This window comes from Syngnathus scovelli, chromosome 15, assembly GCF_024217435.2.
Source record: "Syngnathus scovelli strain Florida chromosome 15, RoL_Ssco_1.2, whole genome shotgun sequence".
NCBI classification, from domain to species: domain Eukaryota; kingdom Metazoa; phylum Chordata; class Actinopteri; order Syngnathiformes; family Syngnathidae; genus Syngnathus; species Syngnathus scovelli.
In genome coordinates, this window is record NC_090861.1 from 4,299,354 (window position 1) to 4,323,416 (window position 24,063).

The 24,063-nt window shown below is 38.3% G+C and overlaps 2 protein-coding genes across 3 annotated transcripts in view; both read left to right on the forward strand.

Annotated features, from left to right (window-relative positions):
- The first annotated feature begins 7 nt into the window (after positions 1-7).
- rps6ka4 (ribosomal protein S6 kinase, polypeptide 4) lies at positions 8-6,113 on the forward strand. Its single transcript, XM_049743521.2, has 18 exons — positions 8-951; positions 1,288-1,359; positions 1,473-1,540; positions 1,625-1,775; positions 1,852-1,967; positions 2,057-2,164; positions 2,248-2,328; positions 2,479-2,582; positions 2,683-2,833; positions 2,906-3,067; positions 3,175-3,300; positions 3,375-3,508; positions 3,639-3,732; positions 3,809-3,979; positions 4,068-4,259; positions 4,336-4,495; positions 4,644-4,807; positions 4,887-6,113. The coding sequence occupies exons 1-18, from the start codon at positions 864-866 to the stop codon at positions 5,097-5,099; spliced, it is 2,355 nt and encodes a 784-aa protein (XP_049599478.1). The 5' UTR covers positions 8-863; the 3' UTR covers positions 5,100-6,113.
- Positions 6,114-8,356: 2,243 nt separating this feature from the next.
- The window catches only part of flrt1a (fibronectin leucine rich transmembrane protein 1a), a 40,848-nt gene continuing 25,141 nt past the window's right edge, over positions 8,357-24,063 (forward strand). Inside the window, exon 1 of one of the 2 annotated variants that reach the window (XM_049743536.1) lies at positions 8,357-8,488. The gene's annotated coding sequence lies outside the window, so the exon portion shown is untranslated. Of the gene's footprint in view, positions 8,489-17,303; positions 17,750-24,063 lie in introns of those variants that run through there. The other variant, XM_049743535.2, reaches the window with a different exon arrangement.

Genomic DNA, 24,063 nt, shown 5'->3' on the forward strand with positions numbered 1-24,063 from the left:
AATTTTATATTGTTTGTTTTTTTTTCTATTTATGACAGATTTGGGATTTGACACATCCTTCATGACCCCGCCCGTATTTTAAAAGTCACGTGACAAGCGTCGCCCAGGTTGTGTCGAAAGCATCTTGCTATTAGCGCTTAGCTAGCAGCTGACCAAATATCAACCGATGTGTTGATTTCTCGAACTATTGGAGTAAAAACATGTACCGGGCTCTAGCGGAGGCAGAGAAGAAAAGGCACCCCCTCATCCAGCATGTTTTTTATCGCTGAGATTTGAGGAGGTTATTTATCAAGAAGACACTAGCCCTGGCTAACGCTACAAAGTTTGACGGACAAGAGCCATTTGCTAGCAAGATTGCGGGTTGTCAATTTACTACGACCGTTTAGATTGTCTGGGAGCGATCTGTCATCTCATCGATTAAAATCGTGACTCCTCCACGGATTAATATTCACATCATTTTATCAATCTCAAGTGGGTGCTAACGTGAATGCGAGTGAATATACATGATTGACAACTCTTTAGCAACTAATGCTAACGCCGTTGCTTAAACTTTCTGTGTTAACACGTAAATAATAGTGTCGCTTTTCTCAGAGAAAATATCGAGCGACACAATTCCATAAACAAAATGTAAATGGTTGAAAAGCTGCTTTGTTTGTGGGGATAAAACACCAAGGATGTCAAACACTAGGATTACTCCCAGGACGACGTGTCAGGGCACATCTGTCCGTTCCCTTGCGCTCTCCACAGTGCAGCATCAATAAATAATTTGTAGCTGCGTGAAGTGGAATATCTCAAGTAGAAAACGAAGTGTTTTACAATTCTCTGATAGTTCGAATAGGGAAGGAAGTAATCTTGGTGGAGTTATGTCGGGGAACAAGTCTGACACTAGTGATGACTCCGATACACAGACAAATGAAAATGCCTGTACCGTCAAGCATCAAATCACAAATGGTAAGTCAATATTATGATGATCTAACTTATCAATCTGCCATTATTAATGAATATATATATATTATGTGATATAACACAAACTTAAGTGTTAAGCTGTCTGGAAAATATGCATGTGAATAAATTGAAGCTGCACTGTTAAACATGAAATTGAATGTAATGACAAAACAATAACAATTAAAAATGTGTATATTTTGACCTGACTTTAAAATTGGAACCTGTCAAAAAAATAAATTTGTTGTACATAAACAATCTAGTCTTTTTCTGATTTTTTTAATTTTCTGTCACTTACACAAATGAGCTGTATAAACCATACTGACTATTCTTCCCCTCCCCCAGCTAACCTCACAGGACACACTGAGAAGGTTGGCATGGAGAACTTTGAACTACTCAAAGTTTTAGGCACTGGAGGTAAAAAAAAAAAAAAAAACACTCTACAGCTTATCTGGTGAAGACGTTGAATACATTCCACTTGTCTTGTTTGAAATCACTGATTGTTTTTCCAAATTTATCTTTGTATCCAGCATATGGCAAAGTTTTTTTAGTGAGAAAGAACAGCGGGCACGATGCTGGCCAACTCTATGCGATGAAGGTAAGTCTAAAATGTTGTACCCCGCAGAGATTTCGAATCCATTCGCTATGCTGAGTCCTAAATTTTCTAACGACAACCATACAGGTACTAAAGAAAGCGGCTATCGTTCAAAAAGCGAAGACCACAGAACATACTCGCACCGAGAGGCAGGTGCTGGAGCATATCCGCCAGTCGCCCTTCTTAGTCACTCTTCATTATGCCTTTCAAACACACAGCAAGTTGCACCTCATCTTGGGTGAGTGGAGACTAAATATGACGTCTTTCAGTCATTTTGTTTCCTCTTTATGCATATAATTTTGCTGTGTGTCTAGACTATGTGAGTGGAGGGGAGATGTTCACTCACTTGTATCAGCAAGATCACTTTTCTGAAGAGGCGGTGCGCATTTATATCGGAGAAATAATATTGGCTTTGGAACATCTGCACAAGGTTGGTGTTGGAGATAATAATATATAACATTATATATATATATAATATGTTTTATCTATCTGTGGAATTGACATGTTGTATTTGTGTAGCTCGGGATTGTGTACCGAGACATTAAATTGGAAAATATTCTCCTGGACAGTGAAGGTCATGTGGTATTGACAGATTTTGGACTCAGCAAAGAATTTCTGCAAGAAGAGGTATCATTGTTGTTGCATGCTGTTATGGATTGCAATCATATTTTACTCTCAAAAGCTTTTAACTATTTTTTTTTCCCTTATAGAAGGAAAGAACCTACTCTTTTTGTGGTACCATTGAATATATGGCGCCAGAAATTATCAGAGGGAAGACAGGCCATGGCAAGGTAGGAAAAGAAAGTTGGAAATGTTAGTTTATTGTACATATTCAAATTCTACATCATTCAATATGGTATGTGTGTTTCCTGAAAAACTTCAAACTTACTTATCCATAAGAAAGAATGAGAAGTCTTGATTGTCTTTCCCTTCATTTGCAGTCAGTAGATTGGTGGAGCCTTGGTATCTTGATGTTCGAGCTACTGACGGGAGCTTCTCCATTTACTTTGGAAGGAGAAAGAAACTCCCAGAGCGAAGTGTCAAAGTGAGTTGTGTCACCAAAGTTGTTCTGATCAAAAAATTTAATCCTCCTGCAATATGCTGCTCAGATTGACTTCTAATATGTTCCTTGCCAATTTTCTTAGACGTATCCTCCGCTGTGATCCACCATTCCCCTCTATGATTGGACCCACTGCTCAGGACCTGATCAGGAAGCTCTTGGTGAAGGTTCCTCACAAGAGACTCGGTTTTGGACCGCAGGGTGCCGCAGACATCAAGACCCATGCCTTCTTTAAGGTTGGACTTCTGGTTCCTCAGATAATGATTTTTATGCATGACTCCTGGATTATGTTATTTTTTTTCTACTAGGGACTGAACTGGGATGATCTTGCTCAAAAAAAGATTTCAAGCCCCTTCAAGCCTGAGCTGAAGAGTGAACTTGATGTGGGGAACTTTGCCGAGGAGTTCACTGGAATGGAACCAGTCTACTCCCCAGCTAGCACACCTCCAAGCACTGACCGCCTCTTTCAGGTCAGTCCTGATTTGACCTGTCGCTTGACAAATTGGGCCCATAAAAAAAACCAGGACTCAGAAGAGATCCAAAAAATTCCTAACATATATCTCTTGTATTATCCCAGGGCTACTCCTTTATTGCTCCTTCCATCCTGTTCAATAAAAATGCTGTCATGGGAGACTTTTTGGAATCTCAGGTTCCCGCCGACCGACCAGGTTCTGCCTCTGTCCAGCGCAGTGCAATGTTAGCGGTACGCAACTTTAAAAAAATCAAATATTTATGCTTCATGTGTGACACTACTTTTTCTTTTGTTTGTGTATCTAGGAATCACAGTTCTTTCTTCACTATGAGCTGTGCCTTCAGGGTCCACCCTTAGGGGAAGGAAGCTTCTCTGTGTGCAGACAATGCACACATAAGCAAAGCGGCCTCGAGTACGCCGTGAAAATTGTCAGCCGCAGGTAAGCTTGAGGTTCCTGACAAAGCTTTTATTACAATACCTTTGTTGGTTTGTTTGTTTTGGTATTGATCCCAGATGATGGATGGATTTTTTTTTGCTAATGCATAAAGCAAATATTTGATCTTCTTTAGAATGGAGGTCAACACCCAAAGGGAGATTGCTGCTTTGAGGCAATGTGAAGCTCACCCAAATATTGTTAAGCTACATGATGTCTTTACTGATCAGGTAAGTTGGTAAAGAAATTTAATGTATGTTAAATCAGAGTTTGTTTCCAAATCAAATCATCGTCTTCTTCTGTTAGTACCACACCTACTTAGTTATGGAACTTCTGCGTGGAGGCGAGCTTCTTGAAAGGATCAAGAAGAAGAAATTATTTGGCGAAGCAGAAGCCAGCCAGCTTTTGCAGAGCCTGGTCTCAGCTGTCAGTTTCATGCATGAGGCCGGAGTCGTGCACAGAGACTTAAAACCAGAGGTAAAAAAAGAGTTTACGGCAAAGCAAATCTTTGTCTTGGAAAAGTACCAGCCGAATTCAATTTTTTTTTTCTGTGTTTACCTTTCAGAACGTGTTGTTTACAGATGAGAGCGAGAACTCTGTTCTCAAAGTCATCGATTTTGGATTCGCCCGTCTGTGTCCTGCTGGCAGCGCCCCGCTGCAAACGCCGTGCTTCACGCTGCAATACGCCGCACCTGAACTTTTTGAGAGCGCAGGTTACGACAAAGCCTGCGACCTTTGGAGTCTCGGGGTCATCCTGGTAATCTAAACCTCAAATTGCCCATTCTGAGACATCTGTCGGAGGCCCTGATTGCCAACTGTTTGCGTTTTATCAGTACACCATGCTGTCAGGCCAGGTGCCGTTCCAGAGCGAGCAGGTGGGGATGACGTCATCTTATGCTGCCGATATCATGCATAAGATTAAGGAAGGTGATTTCTCCTTGGATGGGGAGCCATGGAAGGGCGTGTCAGAAGATGCTAAAGAACTTGTTAAAGGTATAAAAGCAGATTTCTTTCTAATAATGTGAAGGTTCCAGTTCCATTGACACAATGCACATTTTTTTTCCCAATTATAGGAGAAAATAAATACATAATGTGAGCACTTGGTTATTACCTCAACCCTTTAAATCTTTTCTAATTGAAGGACTACTAACAGTGGACCCAGAAAGACGACTCAAGCTCTCTGATTTGAAAGAGAACAGCTGGCTGCAGGGTGGAGCGTCAATGTCCACTACACCTTTGTGCACTCCCGACGTGCTTGAGTCCAGTGGGCCCACCGTGCGGACTTTTGTGAACGCCACTTACAAGGTAAAACAAAAATGCTCGGTAAATATTGACCAAAATGTGAGTTCCCCCTCAAATTTATTATCGTTTACCTTACGGCTAGGCTTTCAACCGTGGTAAGAGAGAGGGCTTCTTTCTAAAAAGCGTCGACAATGCTCCCCTTGCAAAACGGCGGAAACTCAAAATGACAAGTACAGGCGTAGAGACCCGATGGAGTTCATCCTCTTCATCCTCCTCCTCCTCCACTTCTTCCTCTGCCTCTGCAAAAGCATCAAAAGCACAGCCAAAGCAAAGTGTCAGCCCAAAGCAGAGCTAGCTTTAGTTTCGCTAGCAGATCAAGAATATGTCATGCGGAGTTGCTCAGACAAGAAAAAAAAAAATGTACAGATGAAACCAACTGTTGGTGGGTTTAATTAGTTGAATTCCGATTTATTACAATATGACTGAGGTTAAAATTTGTCGTCAAAATGTAGTTTGGATGTAAAGCCGGGCTCTAGAAAATGCATAAAATGTACATTCTTCGTATTTTCTCACTAGACAGGAGTAACGTCATACACTAAAATTAATTTCAAAATGGAGATATGACTCTTTTCACTGTGGGGGGAAAAAAACTGCTTTTTAGGGTTAAAGGGAAAAATGAGCCATTTAGAGCTGACAATAAGTCAGTCGCAATTGAGCCGAGTGAATACACACGTTTGCACATGGCAGATGCAATGATGACATCATTAACTTGCATATTTAATATTTGTCGTCACGTCAATGTTGAGGGCTTTTACAACTTAACAAATTTGGATGGCAGAAGTTTGATTCCTGCTTTTACAAGTGTTATGCTATTTTATTTTATTTTTTTAAGGCTGGCCATTAACAGTCTGCACTTTGGGCTTTGAATGTAAATGATCAAAACTGAGCTTCGAGGTCACATACAGACAAGTCACAGTTTTTAAAAATACATTTTTTGCAAAGTCGTTATAACGCAAATGTTTTACATTACTAGCAACGTTTCAGGCGTGTACTGATTAAAAAAGATTCACTTACAGTGTTGGCTGCATCCACAAATGTCGCAATTGTGATTTTACTGGCTGTAAATTCTTTGCCTTATGTATTGGTCTTTTTATGGTTTTGTTTTTAAAGGAAACCGGTTGTTTATCAGCATTACTTGTAAACTGTTGATTGGTGTGGATCGTTTTGTAGTAAATGTGTCCTGTTCTTACTTTTTTCTTTTTTTTACTTGACTATTGTATCGTGATGCACTGTCACTGATGTAAACTGGGATTTATTTGCACCAAGACCATTTGTTTTGCTGCAAAATAAATATACATTTTCAATGGAAGCTTCTTTATTTTATTGGGCTCAATTGTTTTAAATGTACATGTTTGTTTTAAAAAACATAAATTCTGACATTCTCTGCCTTGAAATGACACATAGCGACTGTAGGGGGAGCTCGAGAGCAAATATTGGGTACTGCTCCACAACATAACATATGTTGTCATATTGCTTAAATATATATATGTTGTTGCTATGAATAATTACACAAAGTGTTGGCTTTCACGAGATTGCACCCCCCTCCATCTCAGCAGGTTCCGTTTTCCTGTTCACATCTTGGATTTCCTGTGTGGAGGTTGCAGCATTATATAAAAAAAAAAAAAAGCAATTTTCATTTAAACAACTGAATGAACATCTTTATTCTCTTTTATGCCTTTCAGCAGCTGGCTCAATTCTAATGAGAAATCACTGAAGAAGAAAGTAGTCCGAGTGATATTTGAACAGATGGGGATGAAGTCATTACTGTACTTAAAGGTTCATTAATGTTCTTTAGTGACTTATCACCTTCCATGTAGTCCTTAGTGCTACTAAAGAGGTACTCGGATCATAAGTGAAGTGTCTTTTAAATCCTTTGTAACTAAGCACAAATTGAGCACATTAACGGACACTACGGTGGGGTAGTGGTTAACAAATCTGCCTCGCAGTTCTTTGGTGTAGGGTAGGGGTGTCAAACTCATTTTTTGGAGGGCCGCATTGTAGTCATAGCTTCTTTCGGAGGGCCATTATGACAATTAAATGTATGAGCACCTCATATACAGTAAAAGCTACAAAACAAATCAGATGAGTAAAAACTGGTCAAATATAAAAAAAAAAAAGATATTAAAAGTGAAGACAATTTGCAATTCTAGTAACAACACACGAATTTGATGCACAATTTGTCTTCGCGGGCCACATAAAATGATGTGGCGGCCCGTATCTGGCCCCCGGGCCTTGAGTTTGACACCTGTGATGTAGGGATTGAATCTATACCTGCGAGTATCAGCGGATGTGACATTCTATTACCAGCCAGTTGGAGTGATTGGCATGCTTAGCAGCATTCACATTGATCGTCAATGGATTCTTTGCTACACCTCAGGAGATGCACAACATCTTCACCAGCAGCCTACACGGGAAGCAAAAGCCGATGTTATCAAAGTTGCCATCACTTACATCCATTGAAGCACAAGTGCTCACAAGAAGATGCACTTTCACTCATAAAAATTTCATGAACCACCCTGAAAGTGATCCAAAATGTGAAGTAAAACATAAAAAGCTTCTTGTGCTAACTTAGAAGAAGCTTTGATGCTAGCTTAGCGACTACATGTCCTGAAGCGTACGCCTGATAAAATTTTAAACAGTGAAGTGTTTCTCATTGAGGCCTCTAATGGTTCACGTCTTTTGTGCACTGATGCTCTCCATGTTCCTGAGCCCCATAAACTCCACTCCACTGGGGGTCAGTAGGCTTCTTGGCACTGATACCCCCAAAAAACACTCACAGCAACTGTGAAGTGATATAGTGTATGATATAATGTGTCGTGCGGCCTTTAATCAAATTAATTTTTGAGTAGATAATTAATAATATATTGAGTGGATAATAAAGTAGTATATTGAGCATGACAAAGACAGATCTGGATGGATCATTTGAGAACATAGTCAGCAGGATCTTCATGCCATTAAGTTGCTTGCTGGCAGCATTTCAGCGCTTGTGTGCAAAGAAATGAAACATAAAACACTATGTACAACCTATTAGCATTCAAGGAAGTTAAATGGGGGGGTAGAATGAACCCATGATGAGGTCATGGAATCATGCGATATCTCCAAATGAATCAAAAAATTATCAATAGGAATTTTATTTCCTATACATTTATAATAAAAGGCAGCGATGAGCTTAATTGGAAAAAAAATCCAAAAGGGAGAATATATACATGTGTATGTAAATAGGTGCTACTGACTATAATTATATTTATATCGACAGAGAGTTTTATACTCACACATTGGCTATATTTATTTATTTATTTATTTATTTATTTATTTATTTATTTATTTATTTATTTATTTATTTATTTCATCTGTTTGGGTGGTGCATGAAGATTACAACAGTAATCGTTTTGTTATCTTGCTTTTGGGCCAGATAATTACCTAAAAAATAAACTAATCACAACAATGGTCTCATATCAATTTTGTTTCACAGCATCTCAAATACCAAAATTAATTCTCATTGATTGTCATGTGATGATTGAGGTAGTCTCCATGTTTGATTGGTAGGGTGAAAAAGTTTGTTTCAATTGGGTGTGGCCTAGAAGGTAAAAAAAAAAACAGGAAGTGGGAATTGGGGATTTGATTACAGGTGGCAAGAAGAAACAAACAAATGGAGAGGAGAAATCCAAGGCCGCATGGTGCAGGGTGAGTACGTGAATGAAACACTAACAGAAACTTTAACCTTGCTGTTGTTTGTATTTGCTGAGATGAGCTGATTTTTTTTCTAATTTCAATCTGCTTGACTATATTTTGCATTGTTCGTCAAAATTATTGAGGCCCTACTTTCTTCCTGTTCTGCCCTTTGTGATTATTGATGCGTTTGGATCTATTCGACCCCAGTTTATAATATAAAAGCAATTCTTGCACAATTCTTTCCAGCTAATTTTTAAATACAATTGATTTCTAGCACCCAACTTCCCTCAATAACTCTTATATGAGAAATTTATTCATCACTTGAGGGTCAACAGTAGTTAAAGCTTCCGTTAATTAGTATGTATGAGAGGTCTGCAGTTCAAATCCCCTGGCAGGTTTTCGGGCAGTTGGTCTGTGCGGGTGGTCTGGTTGCAGGGCAAAGGAGTCTCTTTAATCGCATGACTTGCTGAGGGCATGAGTGGATAGAAAGCTTACCTTTGAAAACAGTGTATGGGGACGACTGCTTTTGACCTCTGACCTTTGTCTTTTTTGGATCCCGGTGGCATTTATACTGGCAACTTTTATTTTGTAGCAGTCAACTCGTGAGAATCTTACAAAAAGATACTCGAGATACCTAATGGAGTTATTTTTCCTTTGAAATATTTTGCCCAAAAATAATTCCGACACAATGAGGTCCAATATTAAGATGAGTCATACTCTGCTTGTATAAAGATAATCATGCTGTGTTTTGATCAGCGGTGCCTGTGTTGTAATTATCTTTTTTTTGTTTGGAGATTTGGTGAATACTGTGATTGAAAATAATTTCATGCATATGTGTGCGCATTTCTGAATACATAACTCCTGAATGTTGCTCACTGAGATTTTGCTGGAATTGTGTTGAGTGAATGAAGATGAGATAAAAAAAAAGTGCAATTTAGTATTTGCTCTTCTAAATGTGACATTTGTTTTTAATATGAGTTAATGGAATAGGCCAGAAAAAAATTTACATTAGTCTTTACCACAGACATGGCGGTAAAAGAGCCTTCACAATGCGTCAGGGTAAAGCGAGTATTGATTAAGAAGCCTAAAAGGTTTTCCAACTCTCACACAGTTTTAAACCTGGCTCCCCTATAGTTTTTACTCCTCCCAATTCAATTAACCTCATCCTCCTTACACTTATGCGGCGGTTTGCTGCTATCGTGGGTGGCTAACCATTAGCCGCTAGTTTTCTATATTTACTGTATTGGCAGTATGACTTGATACTGTCGATTTTTGATTGGCTGTCAAGGTATTGCGTCATCATCCACTTGTGATTTAAATTTAGAATTTGCTTTTTGTTGCGTCCATCAATACACTTTAGTGACATAAACCTTGGAAGAATTATGAGACTTCTTTTTATAAGAAACACCATCTAATTGACAATGAAAATAAGGCTGGAATGATTTCTTCGCTTTTTTTTTTTTCCTCACTATAAATCATAAGACATCTCTTTCCGTCACTGTTATGTGCACGTCCTTGCTATCGGATCTCGCAGGGGTGTGAGCAGTTTATTAAAAATGGAAGTCATTTCGAATGAGCCTGTAACTCTCAACCCTTTCAAGAAATCTTAATAGATCCAGCATATCTCTGACAAGGTTAAACGCTTCAGGAAGCTCCGAGAAACCTTAACAGACTAGATCATGGAAGGGAGATGAATACTAACCATCATGTGACGTCGATTATTACTATTTATGATCAATTATGGATGCTTAACAACAATAATCATCTCAGGATTGTTGTTGCCATCATTAAAAAAAAAAAAAATCTCATTGCTCCACACTTTTGGACTCCATCTCGCGAGACCACAATCTTGGATCTATCACTTCCACTCCACATGTTTCATGTGTCCTTCACATGACACCACTCAGGATGACTTTAGGCCCATTAGCTTGGAATAACTCCGAGCAGTGGAATTTGTGGATACAGGGTGCCGTGTCACAACATGACACACGGTGAATAAAACATGATCTTTGTTTGCCGAAGAGTGCCGTTAAAGTCTTTGGGATTAGCTGCTCCGATGCATCTTTAATGATGTGCAGACACGTTGCTATGTATAATGGATACATATGATTTAAGAAGGCTTGCACATGCTTAAAAAAACTATATTTAATTTGAGATATATTTAGACTGAGATGTTGCTTTTAATGGAGTTGAGCAGCCATAAAAAGCCTCTCTTTTTGAGATTTCAATATCCTCCAGCTTTAATGAATATCAAGATGAGGAGTTAGTGAGTGGATTTCTTTTTAACAGGCACAAGATGGATTTTCAAGTCGCTATACTGGACTCGCTCTTTTACGCTCGGGTATTGGAGATGGAATGGCAGGCAGGGAATGGCCATTGTGCCTTTTAGGGACATGGGGCTTTCAAAAGGACAACCTGTCATTGGTTATTATGTCTCTCTGTGATCTGGGTCAAGCCCTTGAAATGCATGAGTGCATTTACAGGCGCATGCAAGACTGACGCTGGGCACCGCACAAACGGCGTTTCAAGGCAAAACACAATAAGTGGATTGTGTGGAGTCGTGCGCTGCTCTTATTAAAAGTCTCTAAACTGCTCTTTAGCTGACGCTAATGTATACGGCGGCTAACCCCTGCAGCCGTCGCTCGGGCCTCGGCGAAGATGGCTGAAGGAGACCCGGAGTGCATTCTTGCCCTTGTGCAAAATAGTGAGGCATTTAATGAGATGCTTTACATACTGCAGGAGAATTGAGTCGAAGATTGTGTGAATATGGAAATATGTGTGTATATGGTCAGAAAGGAGGTGAATAGTTTACGCTAAGCGAAGAATTGTGTGCTGTAGTGGCTTTATTATTAATTTAGTTACTCTGCAATGCTCATCTCTACTTTTTGCACATGAATAGTTTCTTGTGTAACTGTTCCTGAAATGTGCAGGATGATACCAGCATATATAAAAAAATAAAAATATAATCAGCGTTATTTGAGTCTCGTTAAACCAATTAAATACAAACTCAAATTCCTGAAGATTACCAAAAATTCAGGAGCCCACCTGGCATTGAAATAAACTAAACAAACAAGATGTTGAAAAGCCCACAAATCATTTTCTTCTAAAAGCTTTCACCATTGAGGAAGAGAAATGTGAATTTGATGGTGCCAGTGCACTCGCTTCTTTGTTTTGGCTGGCCGTGATGCAACCCCTTGTCTGTGACGACACTACGGATGATCTATGAGGAGCCAAAGAAACTCTCCACTTCTGCACAAGCAATATGTGCAGATTTTATCTCTCTACACTGCCTCTATAATATTACCCAGCCAGTATGTCGTGAGATCGAGTACGTCAGTTCAGCGATGTGGAAAATCACACCCTTAATTGGAATCACCGAAAAGGACTCTTTGATTAATATGTCTTCAATGGTGGAAAATGAAGCTTGATAATACTTTGGATAACTCAAACTCTCAACTAAGGCAGTGTGCTGTCTAGTATATAATTTTTGGGGGATGTACGTATATATAAAAAAATATATAATAAAAAAAAGGCAGTGTGCTGTCTGTTTATATATATATATTTTTGTTTTTTTTTATGTACGTGTATATATAAAAAATGTATCTTAAAAAAAATAATATATATATATATATATATATATATATATATATATATATATATATATATATATATATATATATAATTTTTTTAGGGATGTATACATAAAAATATATAATAAAAAGGCAGTGTGCTGTTTGTTTATATATATATATATATATATATATATATATATATAATTTTTTTTATGTACGTATATATAAAAAATATATAATAATAAAATATATATACTATATATACACATATACGTATGTCCGTATATATAAAAAATATATAATGAAAAAATAAATATATATATATATAGTATATATATATAACAAAATAAATTAGATTCGATAACACAATGCAGTGCTGTAGGATTGCAATTCAGAGGCCTGTTACTGCATCCTGGGTGTGTGACACTTCCATTCCTCTTTTTTTTTTCCCCTCGTAGCACCATTCAGACATACATCACATTAACAAATAGAATGAAACGACCCACAAGGACAAACAAAATGTGCTGAGCATAACTTATTGGCAATAGCGGGCCATTCCGGTTGAATTTGACAGCTGCTGTGGCTGTAGTTGAGTGATCCAACTCTGCTCAATGTAGTGTGAATGAATCAGATGAATGTTATCACGCTGTAATGGACCACTACCCATTGTGGTTGGGTTAAACGCTTTGTTGATTCCATGAATAGGCAACGGGGATAAAGTCGAAAATGACAATTGGAACTCCTCACTCAACAGTCACCGCCATGATGCTTTAACATCTTTTTATTATCCTGCACAAATTAAACCAATGTGTGTCTTCATATGTGATGAACGTCTTTTTACATTGTTGGTAAATTAAAGTTATCTCTACTATAACTAATTAGTACTATTGATGCTTATATTGAGGACAGACAGGAAAGGAATGACTGAAATGTGCTTCAAAATATTTCAAATAAATAAGGTCATACACAAGTTAAATTATTTCATACACAAGTCGGTAAGAAATTTCTCAGAATTCATCCAAACATAGTTTTTCACTCAATATAACAAAAAAAAAAAAAAGGAAAGCCTATTGTACAATAATTATTCTCCAATTGATTTTGGGAAATCATACTGTAATTAATTATTAATATTTTTCCTGGATTTCAAGACCAATAATTGCATCTAAAATACGCTCGGCTTCTTAATTATTCATGCTCTATACAAAACTTTCGACCTCTCTGCCCAGCGGCGACTCAGCATAACATTTAATATTGTTATTTGATACCGTCTTATAAGTGACCCGGATGGGCAAAGCATTTGAGTTCAAAAAGGCAATGACGCGGCGCTGGGGTGAATAAAAATCAGCTGCGGTTTGTCTTGTTCGATTTTTTATTTATTTTTTCCTTTCCCCAACCGCATGAAGGTTATTTTATGCCATCTCGTTCAAGGAGCAAGAATCATTTTGTCTAGATAAAAAAAACATGCTCATACAAAAAGTATTTTGTATATTCATTGCATTTTAACACCAGGTCCGATTTTTTTATCTTCCTGATGCTTTTTAGATGTGCTGATTATGTTGTCGATCGCAAATGAATCACAACATTCCCACAAACTACACACAATAATTGGCCCAAGCAACTGGGATGATGCAATAGCTGGATTTTGTTACCATGACAACAGGGGTAGAACTACTCCTTCTCAACCAGCTCGGATTCTGAAGAGAAAAGTGAGCCCTCTTAGAAACGTAAATGTATTTTCACTTATAGAAGCAGCACTTCACGACCAGCTGCTGAATTGCACGTGCCGATCCGTCAGTGTTTCATTTTATTTAATCCAACAAACTATAAGATGATATCAGACTCAACAAATATATATTATATATATTATTTATATCGTGTTTTTTTTCTCAAATAGATTTAAATGAATGAATAAATAATAAATAAAATAAATAAATTCTACACTTACAAATAACCTTTACATTCTTTCAATAGTGCCGCTCAAACACCTTGCTCTTTTTTTTAAGGCTTCTAGCAAACAGCCTAAGCACCTGAAGGTTATAACGTTCCAGGAGAAGATAAACATCATGGTCATGAACAAAGTAGAAACATTTATGTTGCTGTATCCCGCCATTATGGCATGAACGAGGATACCTTATGGTACATAAAGAAGAACGAAGATCGTAGAAGCTCACTTTTACGATAGTGCTGAGATGGTTACGATTGTGCAAAATCAGCACGTTGCAAGAATGGAGTCGAAGGAGAAGGAAAATAAACTGTGTACTGTATTGTGGTTCATTAATCGCTTTGAAAATTGAGAAACAAACCTGGCTACAACAAACTCCAAATAATTAATACTATTTTAAAAATGCTGACAGAATAGCAATGATGTAATGACTTGACTGGAAAATTATGGGTTACCTCTTTCGAAATGGTCGATTAGATCTGGTGAGATTTTAATTCTGCTCAGCCGCGTCGTCTGGGGAATGCGCTGGTATGATGTGATTTATTAACCTGGGAAACCGTCTTCAATCATTTCCTTTGACGTGCATTTTGACAAGTCGAATCTCTCTCTGATGCTAATGAGCAATATCTAATTTCTTATTCGTCACCATTATTTCATTTATTCTCATCTTTTGATTAATTTATTGTGAAGTTTGTGGACTCTTGGATATCCTTGTATTCATTTTTTCTTTTTACTTTTATCCTTGATTGATAAGAATTATTATTTGGGTCACAACCAGCCAACATTTACTGGTTGGAAATCATTTCACAAGCTGACTTTTTTTATTGTTGTTTTGAATTGGATGTAAACTTGTCTTTTTCAAATATCAATAGTGTACTCTCATGCTGTTTCCGAGCAGGAAGCTCAGCGGGTTATTTTTCTTGGCTATCTTGACATAAAAGTTTTAGCCGGCTCATTAAGGTATTGTGACAAACCTTGTGGTTTCTAAAATGTCAATAAGGATTGTAGTGGTTGTGAATTGGCTCGACAGAGGTTATTGATGCCAGGTTTTCTCCCAATGTGCTTGGCTTTAGAGGGCTTTAAAGTTTGGGTTTGAGCTAAATCATTCTTCAAGCAATGAATGAAAGTGTAAATTAGCTGACAGTAATGACAAATTGTCTTTTCTTGGCTTGATTCCTTAGGCATGGTTTAACGTCTTTGTCATAAATGTCTTTGTAAGACATGAGTTTTGGCAAAGACCTTGAGTAGGAGCAACAAAGCTATTGTGTGACGCTTGAATGTGCTGCCATTTTATTTATTTATTTTTTAGCATACGTTTGAAAACTGATATTTTGATACCGCTTTTTTTCAGTTCGATACAATACAAATATTCAATTCTTGAGTTATCGCTGATACCGATACCAAGCACCGATACCACTCGTACATTAGATACATAAAATTTGGTGTCACCGCTTATTTTATTTTTTGTTAATTATTACATTCATTCCACGTATACACGAGGGGAAAACCGTAATTAAATAATAAGTGATACCTATTTATTTTCACTCCAGAGTAAAATGATAATAATGATGATCATTTTTTTATTCTAAGAAGCCTGTCATTGTTGTTAATTGCTATATAGTAACAAATTGTCATCTTGCCAATTAAATATCTTTCCTCTGATATACTCAACTGGAAAAAAAATGTCTGATTAGTTGTCGCTGTGAAAAATTGAACATTTTAGCGAGACAGACGACCGACTCGCATTGACATTGCCACGAACGTACGAAAGTCAAACCAATGAACCACTCCACCATCAGTTTGAACTCTCCTCTGTAAACAACATCCATACGCTCCACCTCTCGCTCCCACTATCTACTTCTCCCATTTTCCCAACAGGGGGACGAGCTATAAATTAAAACAGGGAATTACTGCTAACAGTTGGAATAAATTAAGGCACTTTTGCATCTGTAAACACTGTAACACTGTCTGACTGCATAATTACACTCCTACTCCCACTGAGACGAGCATGGAGGGATGGGAGATAAGGAGGCAAAAGTGGAAAAGACGGAAAATGGTGACAGTGGGGGAGAGAATAATAAACGAAATGTCACATGGGCGGTCAGATATTACACTAGCTTCTTTTCCGGGTCCGGCGTGCTGAGCTCTCCTCCAGATTAGTGGGGGGGGAAAGGTGACTTTGAAAATCATCCCAGTCACCCCCTTTTGTTCCTGTTGCTTACCAACCATACCGCAAATAACATGCTCTCATTGTCAGACCCAGGCTTTAAAGTAGACCCCAAAAATTGTATATCAAATAACACTCAGGTGGCCACTTAGAGGTCTAACTACACTTTGCTGATGATAAATTATATTTACCACCACAATGGCTCATGGACTGACATCCGATCGATTGCAAACGGATCAAGGAAAGGAGTTTAGGACATCTGCCAACACAACAAAAACAAAGCATTAGTGTTCTTTATAAGGCAAAAACGATAAAACCATCTGGCGCTAAGCAATTGCTGTTTGGTATTCGATTTTATTGTTTTAAATTACTCTTTCAGTCCACCAGTAGTACAGCATCCAACTTTATTTTTATGTCAAGCTCCATGTCCCAATGACTCACGGCAAAAGTCACTTCGACGTGGCAAATGTTATCGTCGACGTTACGCTGTCACACTTTAACATCCCATTGCGATACTCTCTCTCATACACAGAGGTATAAACTTGACAGATGCACCACGAGCACAAGAGTAGCTCCATTTTCATTTTTCAGACCTGCTGAATCATTGATAGCATCTGCTGATGCTCTGCATTGTGCTTTGAGGAGCATTCTGATCATGGCTAATAATTGTATATGAGATTTTTTGCACAATGGAGCAAAACAAAAAAGATCACATGAGTGTAAAAAAAAAAGAGGGGGGGGGGGGTGCCAACATATACAAGGTGATTCTGAACATGCTTTCAAGATGACAGGTCTTGCTTTTATCATGCCAGGCGTCAAATCGAAGCATCCAGTGGGGATGGTACTGCACACCCTGCCTGGTTCCTCCTTCAGTGGTCCACATCACTCTGGAGACCGAAGCAGATGTGCAACCAATTTAGGAAAATGTGCAATGATAAAACAAAAGTACAACTGCTAAACATAATGCAGCTTTTTTTTTTTTTTGCAGTCAATGCAAATCCTGTAGAGGGATTCTGCTTCATTCACAAAATAGCATAGAAAAGAGAAAGAAAAGGGAAGAGAGAGAGAGAGGAGAGAGAGAAAGAGAGAGAGAGCTGTGCTTCTTTCACCGTTAATCCTCTCCATCCTTTACGCTTCAGTCCGCCTCTTCCTCAGAGGGAAATAAAGCACGTTTCTGCGTCTCTTGGCTTTTATCCCCACCTCGCCTCTGTGACAATAGAGCGCCAGCATCTTTTTTTTTGCAATCCTTCCAAAGGGCGCGCATGAGCGAGCGCGGTTGGCTCCAGCGACTAATTGCCATAATAAGTTGGACGGCGCACGTTTTTACGAGTATGTAGGCAGTCCAGTGCCGCATCGAGAAGATACAGGGGCGGAGGGGGAGCATCGCTGCCACACATGAGAAGCTGGCAGCTCACACGGAGCAGCCAGTCACCGATTCATCGGAGATTTTTTAATCGAGCCGGCGATAACGTATGGGAATATAGCGAGCTGAGCTTGCGGTCACACCTGGCTCGGGAGCACCGCGAGGGACCCGTGCAGCGAGCGTCTTTGCAGAAAGACAGAGCGACAGCATCCTCGCCTCCATTCCTCCGGTAGGCGATAGTTGATTGACGTGTGTTCACTGCCAATATTGTGTTCCTCACCCAAATCTGTGCAAATTTACACCTCCTTTTGTGCATTACGAGAAGACAGCAATACACTATTTGGAATCTTTTGTGTTCTCGGTAGCGCGGTCGTGAAACAATCGACTCTTTTTTTTTTTTTTTTTTTTTCTTGCTTATGCCAGGCCACTTGATTGAAAATGCAGGTTTAGCTGGCGGGTGATCCAAATAGGCCTATTCTTATTTATAATCAAGATGCAATGCAGTGATTAATGAAAATATAAGTCAAATGTGATGGTGATGGAAAGTTAGATGCAAAAAAAATAATAATTGCTAACCTGTCATTGGTATTATAAATTCTAGTACAGTTAGTCACATGAGTTCTGGTTCACGCATCTCCTTTTGAAGCCACGCCCCCAACACCAGGTACCCATTTGATTACTGTGATAGACGTGAGCAGAAATACTGCATAAATCAGCCCTGCAGCAGCGCCCCTGCTCCCTCTCACCATTAACTTGTCATTAAGATGGTAAAGCTGTCCGGTTTTATGACACTGACAGATGAAATCAACAAAGATTGTCAATCAGAGCAACAGGGAGGGGCTTTGTGCTTGCTGAAGCTGCAAAAAAAAATGCAACCAATAGAAAAAGTCAGGATCTGAATTCATCTTTGTTTCAAGCAATGTTAGATGGACTGATTTTCGGCACAAATGTGCAATGATTCATTCAGATAAAACCAACGAGTTATTACTCTCGCATCAACACCACGAAAGGGCCTATATCAAAATTGACTTGTTAAATTAGCACTTCTGATTTAAAAAAAAAAAAAAAACACAGGAGTGAAGATTAGTGTGTGACTAAACAACCAGTAGATTGAAGCAAGCTTGCTGCAATAACTTGACTTAGCGAACGTGTGTTTGACAAACAGATGGCGTCTCCAAAGGCGACCATCTTGTGAAAGTTGGATAAGATTTTCCCGGATGGCCAACCCTTGGACGTTGTGGCAGTCACGGAGAGCAGCCTTGAATGTTAAAAAAAAATCAAATCCTCAATTGCACCTCAGCTGCCATACTGCAGAGTGCTTCTGAATTGATTTGCATGCCTTATTCATACATCAATAGATATGCAAGCAATTGAAATTTGCAATTGTATGAGGAGCTCAAGACACAAAGCTTGCCTGGTCATTAGTCAGTCTTGTCTTTCCATCTCATTACTAAAACAATTCTCAGTAGAGCGGAAAAAAAATCTCTGCTAAGGTTGAATTGTTAACAAAATGAAAAAAACAAAACATTGCTTTTGTGTTCGTCTGTATGCAGTGGCAGGCTTGCTTCCTAATTTATGTGAATGATGAAAGACAATGGGTACAATATCGATTTAAATTCCATTGGGACTTTGAATTCTTTCACACCTTCCAAAAACACTCCATGGTTTTATAAACTTACCAAGCTTTCATTTTGATCAAACTTTTGTTCATGAGGTTTTATACTGTACATCAGGGGTGTCAAACTCATTTTTTTCACGGGCCGCATTGTAGTCATAGCTTCTTTCGGAGGGCCATTATGACAAATAAATGTATGAGCACCTCATATTATATACAGTAAAAGCCACAAAACAAACTGACAAATAACTCGTTTTCAAATCAGACGAGTAAAACCTGGTCAAATATTAAAAAAAAAAAAAAAAAACGATTAAGTCTTACGTTCATGAATAACCTGCATGTTTACTTCCTGTTGGTTGTATAAAAGTAAAACTCTCAAGTTGACACCTGACTGATGTTAAGATTGTTTTACCCCCGCTCTATTTCCGACAAGTTGTTGTACACAACAAAAAAGAAAATAGCGTGTTATAGGTTTCACAGGAACAAGATAGCACCGGCGTGCTTGATACATTCGACACATTTAGCAAGTGTCAGTCTTGCCTCAAAGCAACCTTACGGTATCAGACAGAAGTGATGTGGTTTGAGTCTCTACCCAACTGCAAACTGTCTGCCCTCTGTCAGCGTTGCTTAATCTCACTGGGAATATTATTCAACTATCTTCCTTAAAGCTATAACAGCAGAGGCTTTTTTTTATTATAACAACTTAACTGCGCTTTGTTGCCAGGGAAAATAAATAGGGATATGAAATCAGAACAATTCATAGATATCAATCTTTATTTTGGGATTTTAGAAAATTATGAACGGCATGTTTGGAATATTTGAATCTAAAATGGAGTTAAGAAGAGATGGTAGGCTCACTGGCAGAGCGAGGATTTTTTTTTTTTTTCTTCCTTGGGGGTCACGGAGAGGCTAAGCATATAATAGCTCAAAAATATGCTGTTTGTAATTTACAAATTACTATCAGTTTTTCCAGATAGTAATAATAATAATAATAGATCGGTTTTATATAGACCATTTCCATTTTGTGTGCTCAACAGTATGTAGACATTTGAACCAGTTAACTGCCATTCATGTCTCGTTTTATCATCCACACATTTCCGGACCTTCTCCAAAAAGTATTTCGCAATGTGTGGTTAAATGTTTCTCTAATTTGATATGCAAACCTCATACGCAGCACCTTAATAGCTGAGATCTGATTCCTGGAAAATATTTGTTGTCATGAGGCTTTTGCATGAGGACATTTTGCAGAAGCAGAAAGCTTTCTTCTTCTTTGCTTTAAAGTCGTAAGGGAGAGGAGGATGGGAAGAGAGAGGAAAAGAGGTTGATGTTGGTACCCTTGCTACAGGCGTCTGTGCTGAGCCTCCATACGAGTAGACCTTGGTGACAAATTCATCTTCTGCACATTTGCAGGCTAAACAGCTTATTGAACTACGGGTTCAGCGAGACCTCCAGCCAAAAAAGCACCATTTCTTTTCCCAAAAAGCACCCCCCCATTCGTCCTTCCTGATGATAAATCCGCTATTGCTTGATTTCTATGGGAGCCACATCCCATCCGCTTCCACATATGACGTTCTGTGGCGCTATTAGTATATTTCATCGCAGAAGACTTGGCAATGCTGCCTTTCATAGATTTATTCAGACATATATTGTAAACCTGCTGCCATCCTGTGCAGCAGACGTGAGTTTTACGACTGCTATTTATTTGGCAGATTGGGAGTGGCTCTATCAGCAAACCGAGATCCTTCCTGGGCAAATGAATAAAAAGGGATGAAAACAGTTTTCTAATTGACATGTTTAGTTTGCTGATAATAAGTCAGCATCAACTATTCATGAAATGTTATGTAAATAAATATATTAAACTAGTGTCAGACCTGCACATAGCCCAATCATATTATATAAAATATATGCATTCTCAATGTTGATTGACCCTGTCAGGGAGGTATTCATTGTATAACAACAAAAAATAAAAGCATGTCCTTAGACCTTCATTAAATACTATCTATCAAAAATGAATTATTTCGTGGGCGAAATTGCTTCCAAGGGAGTCAGCACGCTGGCTGTAATTTTTGTCTTAATAGGCAAGTTGATTCAAAAACAGACGTGATGGATATTCAGACACAGTTAACATGATCATTGAAGGACAGCCAAAAAATTAAAATTGCTAGTGCTTAATTAACAGCGTAGGATTACTCTTTTGACTGCAAAATTGATAATGTGCTAGCTATTACCTAGCAGGCTAGCTTTTATATTTTGCTAAATTTGCTAAACCTGAGAGAACTGAGTTCCTATAAAACCAGTGGTTGAGGTTTTGGTTAGCCTCCTGCTTAATTTCCAACTTTATATACAGTAAAAGCTACAAAACAAATAACTCGTTTTCAAATCAGACGAGTAAAAACTGGTCAAATATTTTTTTAAAAAAGATATTAAAAGTGAAGACAATTTGCAATTCTAGAAATGACACGAATTTGATGCAGTTTGTCTTTGCAGGCCACATAAAATGATGTGGCGGGCCGTATCGGGCCCCCGGGCCTTGGGTTTGACACATGTGATGCACCCTAATAAAATGGCTCTTGGCAAGTCCTTAGCATATAAGTTCCTCACTGAAGAACATGTGAAACGCTAAATTGTGACCTGGTTTGACAAATTCACTGCTCACGTAAGTGAAAGACAAGAGCTGCTCAGTCACTGAGGTTAATGTCGAACATGAACATCCGCACAAATTACCAGCAGCAGAATCTTTTTTTTTCTCTTCTCTAAATTGCAACTACACAGTTCCCATCTGCAGACTAAAATTTCTACTGTGCCTCAGTGAACTCAGTGCAAAGCAGCACGCCTCATAACATTTTGTCCAACAGAAATGCAAACTCATCCATGCACACGTTTGACAAAAAATGGTTAAGGATTACTGAGGTTGATCATACCCACGGTTCTATGAGGTGTTATACATAAATCCTTTTGAGCATGTGATCGGATCGATTTCAATGTTGAACCGCGCAAACAAAGATGAACAATTCAGGGGGGTGTTAAAAAAAAAAAAAAAAAAAAGCAAACATCAGCTACCTTCCCTCCCCTGGCCTGTTTCACTCTTGCAGTATGTGCACGTTCTTCCCTGAGCACATCAGCTGCAATGCTGATATAACCACTTACTCTGTTTTTACCCTTAAACATGGCCTCTTACAGATTATTAAATTGTCTATATATGGAATGTGTATAAAAAAGAATACTTATTTGAGGTAACTTTTGTCTGGCAATGGCACAAGAAAGAATATAATGAATTAACTTTTCTATGTCCATTTTTTGAATACATACAGAACTGTCTGAGAAAATTAGAATATTGTGATAGTTTTTTATTTTCTGTAATGCAATTTAAAAAAAAGTCATACATTCTGGGTTCATTACAAATCAGCTGAAATATTGCAAGCCTTTTATTAATTTAATTTTTGTTTTTTTAATTGCATTACAGAAAATAAATATCACAATATTCTAATTTTCTGAGCCAGTCCTGTAGACTTCATCAAGAATTTTTTTGGAGTACCCTTAATTAAGGCTTGATGAAAACAAGGTTTTTAGTATAGTATTTTTCTTTTTTTAATTATCGCAAACGTACTGTATCTACATCCCTAGTAAAGCCTGTAATCATTGGTAATCAGTTTCAATGAAAGAGCCTGATTATTATTATTTCCACACACTAGATTGAATGATCATTTTCATTTTTTTATTCGTCTTTCCTTGTAGGAAAAGATGTTGACTAGATGAGGGGGAAAATAAATATCATTTTCAACGCGGTAGCTCAAGCAAATCAAGTTTGCTGCTAGCTTAATTCTTAAACACATTTAAATACTGCTAGCCGTAATAAATTTGGTAATATTATTGACTGATGATTGTTTGATAACCATAATGATGAATCCCAACATATTTTTTCCTGCTCTCTTTTCCATAACTGCCGTAATGAGCCACGACACGTGCTGGCCTAATTAGCGCTAGAGAAAAAATTCATCGTAAGTTTGTTATCATGCTAGCTAAAATTTGCTATTTGGGACGGTGGGGGTGTGTATTATTGCACAGAGGGGAAAGTCTGCCCTAATTAGTTGGATAAGTACTAGAATGTTAATAAGCAGTGGGTAAACCTGTTGTCCTCTGTAAACAAAGCATGAAACGAATAATTCTCTGTGGTTACTATCACGGTGAACTGATTTCAATTCATGCATTTGAATAACTGCGCTATGACCCGCATATTTAGTGATCCCATTTTCTATTAATGTGAGAAATGATTCTATTTATTCATTCTCCTCTTTTACATTCAACATTGTACCCCCGCCACCCCCTTTAGAAGTCAACCTCTCTTCTTCTAGCTGCCATGTTTTTTTTTTGTTATCGTCAAAGACGAAATGAGAAAGCATGAGAGCGAGAGGACGCCCCGGGGCTTGTGTCCTCGCATCTTCACCGCGCTCTTCATCTTCCAGCCCTCCCCTTCTTCTTTATCTTCCATCTATGTGAGTGACAGCTGGCAGCCAGTAGGGTACAGTGGCCATGCCAAACCAAGTGCACATTTTTGCCAAGTGACTTGAGAAAATACACACTTGAGCGTGACTGCCTCATGCGTGCTGGAGCTGAGAGTCACCCCGCATACTTTAGCTTTAACACGTGAGCACCCCGTTTTTCATATACTACATTACCGTATTTTCCGCACTATAAGGTGCACCTAAAAACCTCCAATTTTCTCAAAAGCCAACAGTGTGCCTTATAATCCGGTGCGCCTTATATATGGACCAATATGGATTCGTGGATGAGAACTAACTTATTAAAGTAAGTGTGTTGTGTGATATTAACATTTGAGCAACATTGAGTTATTGATATGCTGTTATTGTTTTCACTATTTCGAGTGTTACTATATTGTGATTGCATTAACGTTTGAGCAACATTGAGTT

What these genes read in the sequence shown, in the direction of transcription:
- rps6ka4 (XM_049743521.2), top strand. Translation starts at nt 864, where the DNA reads ATGTCGGGGAACAAGTCTGACACTAGTGATGACTCCGATACACAGACA. An exon ending in AAGAATTTCTGCAAGAAGAG is followed by an intron (nt 2,165 to 2,247) that starts GTATCATTGTTG and finishes TTTCCCTTATAG; the next exon opens with AAGGAAAGAACCTACTCTTT. An exon ending in ACAGAGACTTAAAACCAGAG is followed by an intron (nt 3,980 to 4,067) that starts GTAAAAAAAGAG and finishes TTTACCTTTCAG; the next exon opens with AACGTGTTGTTTACAGATGA.